The sequence below is a fragment of the Nicotiana tabacum genome, chromosome 16 (assembly GCF_000715075.1).
Source record: "Nicotiana tabacum cultivar K326 chromosome 16, ASM71507v2, whole genome shotgun sequence".
Taxonomy (NCBI): domain Eukaryota; kingdom Viridiplantae; phylum Streptophyta; class Magnoliopsida; order Solanales; family Solanaceae; genus Nicotiana; species Nicotiana tabacum.
The window spans coordinates 572099-587493 of record NC_134095.1 but is presented as its reverse complement, the minus strand read 5'-3'; the positions used below and the strand labels follow the sequence as shown (position 1 = coordinate 587493).

The window sequence follows — 15395 nt, the reverse complement described above, 5'->3', positions numbered from 1 at the left end:
TTTTGAACACAATAGGACCATTCTCTAGAGGCATCCACTCTACTTAAACCGTAGTTAGATTGATTAAACGAACCGAACAACATGTGCTTCATTTGCGCTCCGACACTGCAGAATGTGACCTCATTTCGATATAACCAAGCAACTTCCTGCCCTATGCACCGAGCATTCCTTACCAACCACAACTCAAGTCATTCCCCGATTCTCGTACACCCATAAGGCATAACATAACCTTTATTGAAATTTCCTTTACTCGAGCCATAACTGATTCACAAATACGCCTCAAACTGGAACCATTAGAGCACATAACCGTGCAATCAACTATTCAATAGCGGACTCCCCCACTTGGCTCAAAGCCATAGATCAAAACACACACCATAACTTATAACGCGTATACTTTATTGCTTCCATAATACCATAGTGAGATTAGACTCAGTCCTTCATAAGCTTTTGAAATACCGACCATCGGGTACTTTAACTCTATGTAAATCTCGCATTTACTCTCGTAACAGTTAAGCCCACTTTATCAAGTGACCCAAATTTGAATTTCAACACATATGTTTCACTTGTGAATGAGATCTTCTAACAGACAGCATAAGGATCACACAATCTCAGAACACCGTAGGAGACAACCCGCCTGCTTCGCCTCAATATAACATTTCTGTATACCTTCCACCGTCATACACATTACACAGTCACTTAATTTTTCCTGAGTCTGAACTCATACCGCAACATGAAATTTACTTCACTCCAACTAGGAGACACCAAAAGATTCTTCACATGCCCATAACTCGGGGCTACACATCCAACCACAATGGAAATCAAACACTTAATAGTTCATCTATCATCCACCAGACCTTCCTCGTCACTTCCAAGTCATATAGATACCTCTCGCAGTACCAACATACTCATCACATAGTTGTCAGCCATCACTTCTACTAATAAGGACAATACCGCACATATCAGTTCAAAACACTTGCTCACACAATCAGCACCTCGGTGCTCAAGCCATAGGCAAAGATCCGGCCTCAAGTCCTCTAGACTCGCCCAACATCAAACTCATAGAGATCATATCTCGCCCCTCGATCAGGGAATTACAAGCCATTAAGGCATATCTGATACTGAGCGCTCATGCGCACATACGAATGCGTGGAAGGAATTTCAAGAGTTACTTTTCAAGCTGAATCAAGGACGCACGATAAGAATTCAAGAATGCAAAGTTTTCCTAAAGGTTCTGCAACCTCTCGAGGATAAATACAGACGTCTCCGTACCGATCCGCGAGACTCTACTAAACCTGCTCATGACTCGTGAGACCTATGTAACCTAGGCTCTGATACCAACTTGTCACGACACAATCCCCAAACCCGGTCGTGATGGCACCTCTCGTGAAGACAAGGCCAGTCAGACCAAAACGGAACACCTCTTTTAAACAGTTAATCATTAAACGGTAATAACAAATAATATAATACTCATAAATTGCAGAATATAACGATAATAACCGCAAGAACCATCCCGACACATGCCCAATCCGGGGTGCCACAAGTCATGAGCTACTACAGAATCTGTTATAGGTCTACAAAGTACGGAATCCGATACAACAGTCTGAAGAAAACATAAATGATAGAGGATAAGAGAGACAATGGGCTGCGGACGTCAACAACTACCTCGTAACTCCAAATCACTGCCTAGCCTGGAAGGAATCAGCTTTCAGGTGCGGACTCTGCTATGCCTGAATCTGCACACACGGTGCAGGGAGTAGTGTGAGTACTCCGACTCAGTGAGTAATAATTATAAATAATGGCTGAAAGTATGAAAACACGTACAGGCACAAAGCAACTCCATACCAAGCAGTAAAATCACTTAAAGCAGTAAATCAGTGAAGAAATCAAATGATATTCCTTTTAAAACAAGTAAAACCGGTAATTTAACAGGTAAATAACAAGTAGAAATCCGCCTCTCGGGTACAGTATCAATCGCTCAGCATAGTATCAGCCCCTCGGGCTCACTCTCAGTATAGTATCAGCCCCTCGGGCTCAGTATCAATCACTCAGAACAGTATTAGCCCCTCGGGCTCACTCTTAGAACAGTATCAGCCCCTCAGGCTACCTCACAATCACTCATATCAGCCCCTCGGGCATAACATCAATCACTCAGAACAATGGGTACCCGCGCTCACTATGGGTGTGCAGACTCCGGAAGGGCCCCTTACGGCCCAAGCGCTATATCAAGCCACCTCGTGGCATCATCACTCAGCATATCCTCACATCACTCAAGCCACCGCGTGGCATATAAAGTATCTCAGGCCCTCGGCCTCATATCACTCGGTCTCACATCACTCAAGCCACCGCGTGGCATAAATAGTAACTCAGGCCCTCGGCCTCATATCACTCAACATATCCTCACATATGGCCCTCGGCCTCACTCACTCCAAAAATCATCACAAGCCCCTTGGGCATTAGTAAAACAGTAGTTCTCAGCCCAAAATATGATGTAGAAATATCATTTAAGTTTCAAATCTGAGTAAAAGTGGCTGAGTTTGTAAAACAATAGATATCAACACGACTGAGTTCAAATAATAAGTCAAGCAGTGAAGGAAACAGTGATAAAAATCCCCAAACGGTTCAAATAGTTGGCACGAAGCCCAAATATGGCAATCAGCCCAAATCATGATGATAACAAATGAATTTTAGTCAAGTATGCGGTAAAACCACCAATCAGGACGGACCAAGTCACAATCCCCAATAGTAAAAGACCTCACGCTCATCATCCAGCGCGTGTCTCACCTCAATATAGCACTACGATGTGCAAATCCGGGGTTTCAAACCCTCAGGACATCATTTACAACCATTACTCACCTCGTACAGACTAATTCTCTAGCTCGCGACGCCTTTGCCCCTCGAATTGGCTTCCACGCGCGTCGAATCTATCCAAAATCAGAACGAATACGTCACAATATGCTAAGGGAACAAAGCCCAAGCGAAAACATTCGAAAAATATCAAAAATCCTGAAATTAGCAAATCCCGAGCCCCGGGCCCAAGTCTCGAAATCGGGTAAAATTTACATTTTCAGAATCATCATACCCTCACGAGTCTAACCATACCAAAATTATCCAATTCAGATACCATTTGGTCCTTCAAATCATCATTTTACATTTTTGAAAGGTTTCACAATTTTCTTCCCAAATTCCATCCCAAATCACGAATTAAATGATGAATTCAGTGATAGATTCATGTATTCTAGCCAAATCTGAGTTAAAATCACTTACCCCGATGAATTTCTTGAAAAACCTTCAAAAAATCGCTAAAATTCGAGCTCTCTAGATCAAAATATTAAATAAAACCCAAAACCTTGTATTTATAGGGTACCCCTCAGGTTCCAGCCTCTGCGGTCCGCGCAAGCCAGTGCGGTCCGCGCAAACACAACCGCGACTGCACAGGCCTTCCTCTACAGTGACAGACTTTAGTATTTTGGCCATAACTTTTGCTACAGATGTCCAAATTGCGATATCTTTACCTTTCTGGTAACTAGACACGAAGGGCTACAACTTTCGTTTTTGAATCATCTCAAAATGCCTTGTGGATCAAAAGATATGAGCTTCCGAAGTTGGACCGACGATCTGCAGATCTTCATGACCACGGCCGCGGTCACTTTTACGCGCCCAGCACTAATTCTACCACGGCCAGCGCTAACAATTCTGCCCCCATCCATTTTTTAAGTTCTGAAATGTCCGTACTTGCTCAAAACTCACCCGAAACACACCCGGAGCCATCAGACCTCAACCCAAACATACCAACACCTCCCATAACATCATTAACATCTAGTCGAGTTTTCGAATCACTCCGAACAACATCAAAACACAAAATCAACTTCGGATTCAAGCTTAAGAACTCCAAAAACTCTTAAATTATGCTTTCAATCAAAAAGTCTATCAAATCTCGTCCGAATGACCTGAAAATTTGTACGCACATCCCAAATGACACAACGAAACTACTGGAACTCTCGGAATTCCATTCCGACTCCTATATCAAAATCTCACCTATCGACCGAAAGCGCCGAAATCTCAATTTCGCCAATCCAAGCCTAAACTTTCCACGGACTTCTATAATGCATTCCGATCACGCTCCTAAGTCCCAAATCACCTAACGGAGCTAACCAAGTCATAAAAATTCTCATCCGAGATCAAATACACATAAGTCAAATTTTGGTCAACCCTTTCAAATTTTAAGCTTTCAACTGAGACTATTCTTCCAAATTCATTCTGATTAACCTGAAACCCAACACAAACGATTTACATAAGTCATAATATACCACACGGGGCAAGTCATGCACGAGAACTGGCGGGCGAAATGCAACAGCTCAAAGCGATCGATCGGGTCGTTACAAGTTTGTGTTTGGCTAATTAGTTTGAAAAGCACTTCTGAGCAACAATTAGTGTTTGATCAAGCTTTAAAAAACTGCTTTTAAGTGTATTTTTCTCAAAAGTGCTTCTCAAAAAAGTGCTTTTGGAGAGAAACTACTTTTTTCTGCTTTTCCAAAACTGCTTTTGCTTCTCCTCAAAAGTACTTTTTTTCCTTCCAAAAGCTTGGCCAAACACCTCAATTTTTGGCCAAAAGTACTTTTGAAAAGAAAAAAAAACACTTTTGACCAAAAAGAAGCTTGGCCAAACAGGCTATGATTTTTCTTTGCCTTTAGGGCGTTGATTTTATAGCGAGATAAAAGGAAATACAATTTAAGAAAATGGAAGAAAGAGAAGGAAGTTAGAGGGATTTGAGGAAAAGAAGAAATGGAGCAATAATGAGGATTTAAAAAACGGAAGAAAGAGAAGGGAGAAAAACGGATTTGACGAAAAGAAATAAATAGGGATAATGGGGTTAGAGATTTATTTATTTTTTGCATTCTTTTGGGGATAGAAAATAAGGAAAAAGTTTAAAATTTTGAGAAAAAGTATAAATTGACATACTGCCTAAAGAGACATGCCACATCATCAAGTTATTACCCAGCTTTATATATTTATATAGATATAGATTAGTTTAAAACATCACATCAAAGCTTGAAATATGAATATCTAATTAAATTACTCTAAAGTCCTCGAAGTTGTAAAGATCTATAAAATGATACTATTATTACCAGACCAACAACAACAACAACCTCAATTTAGCCTGTGTGCCCAAGCTTCTTTTTGGCCAAAAATTGAGGTGTTTGGCCAAGCTTTTGGAAGGAAAAAAAGTGCTTTTGAGGAGAAGCAGAAGCAGTTTTGGAGAAGCAGAAAAAAATAGTTTCTCTCCAAAAGCACTTTTTTGAGAAGCACTTTTGAAAAAAAATGCACTTAAAAACAGCTTTTTAAAGCTTGGCCAAACACTAATTGCTGCTCAGAAGTGTTTTTCAAACTAATTAGTCAAACACAAACTGCTTCTCACCAAAAGTACTTTTGAGAAAAGCACTTTTGAAAAAAATAAGCTGATTTTTGCAGCTTGGCCAAACAGGCTATTAATCCCACAAGTGAGGTCTAAGGAGGATAGTCTGTACGCAAATCTTACCCTACCTGTCTTACACCATATTTGCCTTAGATTTGACAGGGCCGATCGTATGTTAATTTAGTATGACATCAAACTTTGATACTGTTCAAAATATATGACACAATCTGCTAATAATCAGTGTAAATATAATGAAAGAGAATTAAGAAAATTAAAAGATACAGCTAGTAACTTGAGACTCCACTTAGATTTCAAAAGCAGCAGTTTCACATTAAAGCAATACAGACTTCCAATTCTTACCAAGTCAAAGTGAGAGATAAATTCTATTTACCAAAAAACAGACCAGCAGAAACTTAAAGTGGCAGGTTCCAAATCAAAGGTAAGTTCCATTTTGGAACATAGATAAAATCTCTTACTTTTGATGAGCTATATATATTTGGCAGTCTTTTTCCAACCACTGATGCATTTACTTGACTATTTTCCCATAGTGTCAATGCAGGGGGCGTCAAAATACAAACTTTGTACTGGAGATCAACCTGTAAGATTTCAAAAAACTTGATATCATATCAGACCAAACAAACTTGCAGCAGTAAGTAAGTATAGATGCTATAAAAAATTGGAACCCTTAATCATACACATGCTTTAAACCTGGTAATCACCTACAGTAAATTGAACAATTTGTTTAATTTTTTAACTTCTTAATATCTCGCTTGCTCCATTAGACAAACTAGCAGCATATCCCTTGGTCTGAATTACACACTCATAATGTAAACTACTTCGTCCTTTTCAATTTATGTGAACTTAGGGTGTGTTTGGTAGGAAGGAAAACATTTTTCGGAAAATGTTTTCCAATTTTCCCATGTTTTGTTGGCTTAAATGTTTTGGAAAACATTTTACTTATGAACTCATTTTGTTTTACTTATCAAGAGAAGAGAAAACATTTTCCAAAACTCCTTCTCAACCTTCCCCACCCTCACCAACCCGCCACACCCCCTCTCTCCAAATTTTTTTTTTAAATTTCAGTTTTTCCGTTACCACCCACCCTACAACCCCTCCACCCCACCCCCTCCCGCAAAAAAAATATTTTTTTTTACCTTATTTTTTATTGCAATTTTTGTTTTTTCGTTTTTCTGCACCACCCATCCCCATCCCACCCCACCTACCCCCCTCCCCCTCCCCCCAAAAAAAATATTTTTTTTAATATATTTTTCAATTTTAGTTTTTTTTATTTATCGGTTTAAAGGTTCAAAATTTTACAAGTTTCAAAGTTATGAGTTAAGAGGTTTATGTGTTTGGAAGTTTACGGGTTTAGAAATTATAAAGTTTACGGGTTCGAAATTCCGCGGTTTCGAAAGTTTATGAAAAATGTGGGTTCGGAAGGTTGTTGGTTTGAAAGTTTATGGCTTCATGTTTATTATATCTAAATTATTTATGAATACTCTTGAGAAGTCATTTTCCTTAATTTGAGTACCAAACACCGGAAAATGAATAAGATTACTACTTGTTTTCCAAGAAAATATTTTCTTGGAAAACATTTTCCACAGAAAACATTTTCTGTTATACCAAACACACCTTTTTTCCTTTGAAATTTTCCATTTTACTTTTAATGGAATGATTTATAGACGCACAAATACCTATGGGTTATTTAGACCACAAATTTCAAAAGTTTTCCACTATTTCTTAACTTCAATGCCCAAGTCAGATAGGTTCACATAAATTGAAACGGAGGGAGTACTATTCAGCAAGAAAGAAGCAGAGAAGGAAGACATCTATCAGTTGGTAGATCAATGAACTCATAAAATGAAAAAGAAGACCTGAAGCTTCAGGTAACAACGAATCCATTACTTGAACACTAGAAAATCATTTTTTTGCTAATAAAGAATACTTAAAAATATGTTAGCTTAATAAATTGGTCCTCTTGTGCAATGCAGGTGGAGAGCTACAGCAGAATCACCATCAAAGATAAGATTTGTGTATTTGGGGTACCTTTTTGCAATGATACATGATTTATTTTTTGCTAAAAAACCAGTGCATTTTATAGTAAATCAGAAAATTAGTTTAACTTAATAATGGTGTTTACTGACACGGCAAGATTTACTCATGGCAGCTTTAAATAAATCTTGAATCAAACCAAGAATCTATAACTGAGATCATGGGCAATGTTAGTCAAGCTCTACTAGTTTGCTACATATTGTAAAGCCATAACCTTAAACATAGTGGTGACATAGCAAAGGAAGACAAACCTCTACATAAAAATGTAAATAGATTCAATTTCGTTACAACAATTTTGGATCTTTGGCTATAATCGAAGCAAAACATGAATGAGTAAACTTGTACTGGGGAAGACTTCAAGCAAACAACTTAAAAAATTTTGCATAACCAATGTGGGCAAATAAATTTTTTTTTACAGTTTCCTGGATATATGACCATATTTTAGGAAAGAAAAGGGTCCAAAAACATTACCCTAACTTGAGATTGGTATGTTAAGACATGCATCGGAATAAAAAATTTCAGCCTCTGGAGATGCACGCGGGAAACTCGTCAACTTTGTGGTGATATTACATTCTCCGCAGACAAAGTCTCTCAATGGCTTAACTATCATCCTTACCAAAGATGGAGTGCGAGCAAGCAATAACTTTATAAAAAGAAATTCAGTTTTTGAACCCATGAACCTATGTATGACCACACGTTTGAGCTTGTTGAGCGATCGGTCCAAGCAGAATGGTGTGCTCAAATATTTTGAAACTGCTTCAGCATTGTCTCTGGTAGAACAGACCTAATGGTGCAAAATAAATACAGAGTTATTTGAGCTTTTGAGGTTCACATATATGAAGTTGCAAAAATGAACCAAACTCATACATGTATCTAGTGTATGACCACATAATTTTTCATTACTAACCCTAATCTCAAGTTCACTCAAATTGGGGAGACTCTTAATTAACTGTAGAGCGCCAGAAGTTGGACTGAATTTGTCAAGTCCACAAGTAATGATAGACGCCACAAGCAGTTGAGCGCGAGAGAAAGAATCTTAGGAACCGTATCTGCACCACAAAGTATTCAGAGCATCAAGTGTCTTTTTCTTCTGCTATCTGCCTTTCGACCTCAATTAGGGGAACCAGATGCTAATCTAAACTTGCCCTAATCTGTACAACAAAGACCCCCCAATTCACCATCCGCTAGCTACTGTTCACAAAGAGGGATGATACATTTTTAAAAAAAGGAAAAGAAAAAACGGCTAGTATTCTACATGGGATCAAGCTTCAACTCCGTTCCTTTGACATTAACCAAACAGCTAAAGACAATAATCAAAGTTAAAGACTTACTGAGGAAATGTGGAGAGATTTGAGTTTGAAATTTACCAGAGATTGATGATTCCAGGAGGCAAGCAAGCAACGCAGACAACGAGAGCATAGTTCGGACAAGTTTGAAGTGTGCGTATGAAAGAGTTCCTAAGAATTTCCAGAAGTTGGGCCGGTGGGCTACATTCATAATTTGGGCTACAGACAAATTATTCTTTGTTGGGTCTGTAGGCCCAGGTTTGACTGTTTCTATTTAGGGATTTTTACCTATCTATACCATATATCAAATCTTATTATCAAAAATGTTCATAATTTGTTATTTACCCGTGTAGTCCACACTTTTACTACAAATTATATACCAATCCAAAAATAGGTAGATTTTGCCATTAAAAAAGCCCTAAAATGAAGGCACCAGATCTGATGTGATTCTGTCAACGATTTTATTCGAATTTTGAAACTGAAGGAGATCTCTCTTCCTGATGAAGGCACCAGATCTGATGAAGGCACCAGTTGCGTAATTCTCTCCTTCCTCAACAGAAAGAGATCTCTCTTCTCTCACGGGACTACAATTCTCAAAAATCGCAAGCTACTGAAGCTCAATACAAATTGTAGAATACAAAATTGCTCTTCGTCGATATCAGTACTCAAATTGTCGAAACTATATCTGTTCTTCGTCTTTTTTCCTATCAACTACACGAAATCATGTCAAAAATCCCAATAATGCTGAAATCGAATGGTAATTGGGATAACTATGGCAGATTTAGAGATTTTGAAGTTGATGCCATTGTGGTAGATGATAATGCAAGCTACGGAATTCTCAGTTCTACAATTGCAGAACAATTATTGATTGATACATCGGATAAAATTATAGAAATCAAATACATTGTGAACGAGAATTGTCCTCCAATGGAGATTAGGAATGATATGGGGGTTCGTGTGTACATGGAAACCAAAAAGGAGAATAAAAACTTAGGTTCGTATCCTTTATGTATAAGCGTAAGAGATTTCAATATGGAATTGGCAATCAACAATGAAAGCACCAGTGCAGGTATGTTTGATTCGACATTGCAGAGAGTTATGGTGTTACTATGTTATCTACAATATTACTACAATTACCTACAATTAAACTACAAAGCTCACATAGTACTGAAAAGGATAAAGCAATGTTGCTTTCAAAATTATCTACATAGAAACTACATTTATGAATTTATTGTTTGCAGGTTCGTCTGGATCCCTAAACTTACTTGAATTTCCATCCTCACCAGCTATAGAGGAATATCAAAGTGAAATAATAACTGAATCTACGCAAACATATATTGAAAAAGGACAAGTTTATCAGGACAAGCAAACAGTAGCTGCTGCAATGAAGAATTATTCAGTGATGCACAAGTTCCAGTTCAGAGTAAAAAGATCTAGTCATAGAAGGTATGTAGTTATTTGTGGATAATATATCAGCAAAATCAGTGTATGATTGAAGATAGGTGGGTTTTATAAATTGTAGATAAATTGTAGTCAGTTTGTAGTTAATTGTAGTTTTTCATAAATTTGTGTAAATATTATATTTCTTTTGTAGCTACTGGCTTATATGTGTTGCTGAAAGCTGTAAATGACATTTCAAGGCAACGTCAATGAATGATTCGGCAATGTTCAAGATAAGAAGTTTCAGCCGTCAACACACATGCTGCCTAATGGACGAAACATTCATACAGCGCAAACGTACTGCAGCAGTACTTGGTAGCATGGTCGTTCCAAAGTATTGTGATCCTAAGACTGTTTACACACCAAAGGACATACAAACTGACATGTTATCCGAACATGGACTGAACCTAAGCTACATGCAAGCATGGAGAGCAAAGAAAAAAGCTTTACAGTTTTTGAGAGGGAATCCGTGTGACTCCTACAACAAATTACCCAAATATTTTTATATTCTTGAGAAGAATTGTCCTTGTTCTGTTGTTAAATTGAAGAAGGCAGCAGATGATTGCTTCTTATACGTATTTGTTGCTCTTTGTACATCAATAAATGGTTGGCAACATTGTAGGCCGGTAGTAGTGGTTGATGGGACATTCTTAAAGTCAGCCTACAGGGGGATTATGCTGACAGCAAGCACCATGGATGCAGCAGGTAAATAATGGAATAATTTTGCACTTATTTTGTAGATAGTCTTTAAAATGCAGTTAAATTGTAGTTATGTTGTAGTTATTTTGTAGTTATATAAAAGAATGTAGTTAACTTGTCTATATTCTCAATATATATTGTAGTTGTTATTTAATCATATTTTATGTCTTAAAAATGTAGGTACTATTTTTCCCTTGGCATATGCTGTGGTTGATTCTGAAAACGATGCGTCTTGGAAGTGGTTCTTTGAGCAATTCAAGGAGGCATATGGTGAAAGACCTTCAATGTGTGTTGTTTCAGATAGGCATGAGAGTATACTGAAGGCAACATCAGTTGTCTATCCGGGCATGGCATACTACTCTTGCATGTGGCATATATGGACAAATATAAGGTCAAAATTCAAGAAGGGACATCTACAATTACATGAATTGTACTTTGCTACAGCACGGTCATACACTCTGGATGAATTTAATGAAAGGATGTTGAAGATTGAAGAGGTAGACTTGCGTGTAAAGTCTTACCTATATGATATTGGCTATCATAGATGGTCAAGAGTACATGCAACGGTGAATAGAACTTTTACTATGACGTCAAACATTGCCGAGTCGTTGAATGCTGTAACAAAAGATGCAAGAGAGCTGCCAATATTTGATATATTTGAGTATATGAGGACTCTTCTTGAACGTTGGACAAAAGAAAAGTTATCGAAGGCAAAGGGTACTTTCACATACCTTGGTCACAAATACAACAAAGAATTGGAAGACAACAGTACATTATCTCAGAAACTAAGGGTAAGATATTTTTTTTTGGTGCAGGAGAATCAAAAAAGTACTAGCTGCAGTGTTTCCAGATTGTAGTTAAACTCTAGTCAAATTGTCGGTAATAATAGTTTGTAGATGAGCTGTAATATATTTGTTGCTGATTTGTAGGTAAATTGTTGATAATCCATTTTAATGATTGATGTATTATTATTTCTGTTTGGTCTTCAATTGTAGGTGAGGGCTTCAACAGATCATATACATACTGTGTTAGATGGTGTGAAGCGGTACATTGTGTGTCTAGAAAACAAGAAATGTAGCTGTGGACAATTCCAACTTGATGAACTTCCATGTGCGCATGCTTTGGCAGCATTAAGGCATAGGAATGAAACATACGAAAACTATTGCTCTCCGTATTACACAAGGAAGAGCCTTCTGCTTACCTATGAAATGCCAGTAAATCCTCTTCCTGATGAAGGCAAATGGGATGTGCCACAACATATTTTGGATGAGGTAGTAAAGCCACCGGCGGGAGATAAAAGGCAGCCAGGGAGACCTCACAAGGAAAGATATAAAACATTTGATGAAATAAAGTCAAAGAAATACAAGGTGTCATGTGGCAATTGTGGAGGTGAAGGGCATAACAAAAGAACTTGCAAGAATGCACCGAAAAAGAAATGAATATCATGTAGTTAGAATAGTTATTCAAAATAAATGTTAGTGAGCTCAAATTATCGGATTTTCTTGTGTAATTGTTTAAGTTTTTGAAGATGAATAAGAAGTATAAACATTAATTTGTGTATCTGCACTATTTATGTTTTTATGTATTCTGTCAAGCATCTAAAGTTGTCTTTTTTTATAGAATAGTTAAACTTTAATATTTACTGTATACAAAAACTGATATTAATAAAGAATGCATTCAACGTAAATTGTATCCAGATTGTAGTGAATATGTAGTTTAACTGTGTTAGAACTGTAGTCCTGTTATTCATATGTAGAGGAGTTGTAGTTAAAATGTAGTTTAACGTAGTTTAAATGTAGATAAATTGAATTTTTTTGATAAACCTTGTTGATAAAAGATGGCTAAATTATTTATATGATTCCTGTATTTATTTTATCTTTATGTTGTGTAACAAATGACAGTTATATACAGATATTACTTGGCACTTGAAGGTATTTATAAAAATAACTTGAAGATTAAAGTCAAATTGTAAGACAAAGTTGTTGCTGTAAAAATATAATCAGAGTACTCGAGTATAATGTAATCAACAAAAAGTGTTGTAGAAAACCAAAACGACATCTTTCCTACATTGTTTTCCAATTCAACTACCAAATTTCACAGACCAAACTAGGAACACAATAGTCTATTTCTTCTTTCGTTGCACTCTAGTCCTCTCGTTTTTTGCCGGAGCACCCTTCCTCCTTGCTAGCCTGCCAGTAACCTCACTCTCACTGATTGACCCATCTTCTTGCTTCTTTGTTGCATAGTCCCACAGTAGAGATCCATAGTGTCTACGGTGTTGGTCAATATCAGAAAGATCTTCCTTTGGGATTGCCAAATCTCCAAGGCTAACATACTCCGCAAATGCAGCCACAAATACACCACAATCACTGCATAAGATGAGAATTTTTCATTATATAACAAATTATTAAAATAAAATAATTAAACATATAGAAAGGGAGATTATTTTTTTACACTGAGCCTTCCTTTTGTTGTGGAATCTCAGCAACCATCCATTGTATGTCGAGAGGGTCCGTAACTGGTTTCTCGATGTATGCCTTTGTGGTCTTGAAGTCAATGTCTTTACGTTTACCATAGAAACCAGTGCATGACAAATACAAAGGGATAATGATTGAAAACTTGTCAACCAATGTCTCAACTGTTTTATGACGGTTTGCTCTCACCATGGAATCATAAACATAAAGTTGTCTGTCCTTTATGTCAAAAACTAGCAACAACCAATGGAAGTTCTCTACAAGGTTCACAGGTATGAGCACATAGTCAACAAGATCCCAGGCAACATTAGCAAGAATTCTGTACCCAAGAATATATTCTCCAACATCATCCTCGGGTTTAACAACCGAATACCTTTGTTCCGGTGGAGAACTTATGAACTTGTCATAGATTCTTTCAATCTTTGTCTTGAACAAGCAATCAGTGGTTGTGAACCTAGTATTATTGTTGGGGCCATATTTGCCTCTTTTTTGCAGATAATACATAATAACATCAATGTGCTGCCAAAATAGAATAAACATATACAATAAGCTACGGTGTAACCACACTTGTCTACAAAACAGCTACAGATTAACTACAATTTGAATTTATTAAAAACTCTAACAGATTGCTGCAAATTAGCTACACTATAACTACAAAAATATAACAGTTAGTCCAAGTACCTCACAAAATGTAATTTAATTGTAGTTTGTATGAACCATAGTGAACAAGTACTATATGTACAATTGACCCATCAGACTACAAAACAACTACACATTAACTATATTTATGCACTGTCTACATTTATTCACTATACAGAGGAACAAATGAAACATACCACCTAACTTAAGGTCCCAATAATCAGCAAGTTCAACCTACAGTTAATATTAATAGGCACAATTACAAGCTCTGCAATATTACTACAAGGTAACTACAGTTGTGGTACACAGAGATTCCAAGTCCGTCAAAAGTACCAAAATTCCAGTTTGTACATACAATAATCATCACATATGATACATAAGGTCCATAAAAAGCAAAATTTCACAGCTGAGACATAAATATAGTAACATATATATGTTGTCTACAATATTACTACAATTACACATCATAGCTGAAAAATAAACTACAATTACACTACATAGCTGAAGACAAAACAGATATTGTGAATGATTCTGTTCTTTATACTTACTGTGTTATTGATGATTTGTCCGGGGTGAGCAAGGGCATAAAACCAGTCCTTCTTATCAATCTTTTCACAACCAAAATCCAACCAAGGCTTGATTTGGTTATCCTTCTTGGAAAAGTAATATTTCCTCCTATAATAACAAAAAAATATCAAATACAAAAAATTGACAAAATGAATTACAATTTTAAAGTATAAAATGGTGAACAGACAGTGTAAAATGAAGCATTCATACCTCCTAGATACTTTATCACTACGAATGTATAACCAGTTGGTGAACCTTTCTGTCAATTCAGGATCTACATTTTCACCTATGACACTTGTGAAGGGGTGTTTGAGGTAAAAAAATTTAGGTCCAACAGATGTGATGCCTCCAGAACTATACAAAGATGTGAAAGGTGATCGTGCATGTTTTCCCGGTTGCCTGGTTCTACCGGGATGAACAAGGGTTGATTCATCTGGTATGGGCTCGCCATACATGACCAACTGTGATAAGTTTTCTGGCAGCTCAAAGTCATCCAATGTCGAACCTTTATTTTCAATGCCTTCAGGAACAACTTCAGTCATAGTCACACCGTGAATTGGCGACTGTGGAACTTCACCTTCTGTAGATAAGTGTAGATCTATGTAGTTATGAACAGTATTATGGAGTTATAGAGAATATAGAGAATATATTACCTGTTTGTTGTGCCTCAGCTACTTCATCAATTACTGGTTCTTCCTCAATATTTCCTTGTAGATGTTCTGCTGAAACTTCAGCTTGAATGAATAATTGGAAATGAGAATTGTAGATATATGTAGGAATATGTAGTTAAGGTGTAAATTATTAAAAATTTTCATAAAAACCTTA

At 36.9% G+C, this 15395-nt stretch overlaps 1 protein-coding gene and 1 long non-coding RNA gene across 2 annotated transcripts; one reads left to right on the top strand and one right to left on the bottom strand.

Moving 5' to 3' along the window:
• Positions 1 to 5722: 5722 nt before the first annotated feature.
• On the bottom strand, positions 5723 to 8933 carry LOC107821670 (uncharacterized). The gene is made up of 3 exons (XR_001656187.2): positions 8833 to 8933; positions 7937 to 8249; positions 5723 to 6009 (listed from the first exon to the last, which is right to left on the bottom strand). It is a non-coding gene; the product is annotated as an uncharacterized LOC107821670 (long non-coding RNA).
• Positions 8934 to 10400: 1467 nt separating this feature from the next.
• On the top strand, positions 10401 to 12329 carry LOC107793067 (uncharacterized). The gene is made up of 3 exons (XM_075232505.1): positions 10401 to 10896; positions 11071 to 11681; positions 11886 to 12329. Exons 1-3 carry the CDS (start codon positions 10401 to 10403, stop codon positions 12327 to 12329), a joined length of 1551 nt encoding a protein of 516 aa, XP_075088606.1.
• The last annotated feature ends 3066 nt before the right edge of the window (positions 12330 to 15395 follow it).

Coding starts and splice junctions, on each gene's coding strand:
- LOC107793067 (XM_075232505.1), top strand. CDS start 10,401: ATGAATGATTCGGCAATGTTCAAGATAAGAAGTTTCAGCCGTCAACAC. Junction 10,897..11,070: donor AAGCACCATGGATGCAGCAG/GTAAATAATGGA, acceptor TTAAAAATGTAG/GTACTATTTTTCCCTTGGCA. Junction 11,682..11,885: donor CATTATCTCAGAAACTAAGG/GTAAGATATTTT, acceptor CTTCAATTGTAG/GTGAGGGCTTCAACAGATCA.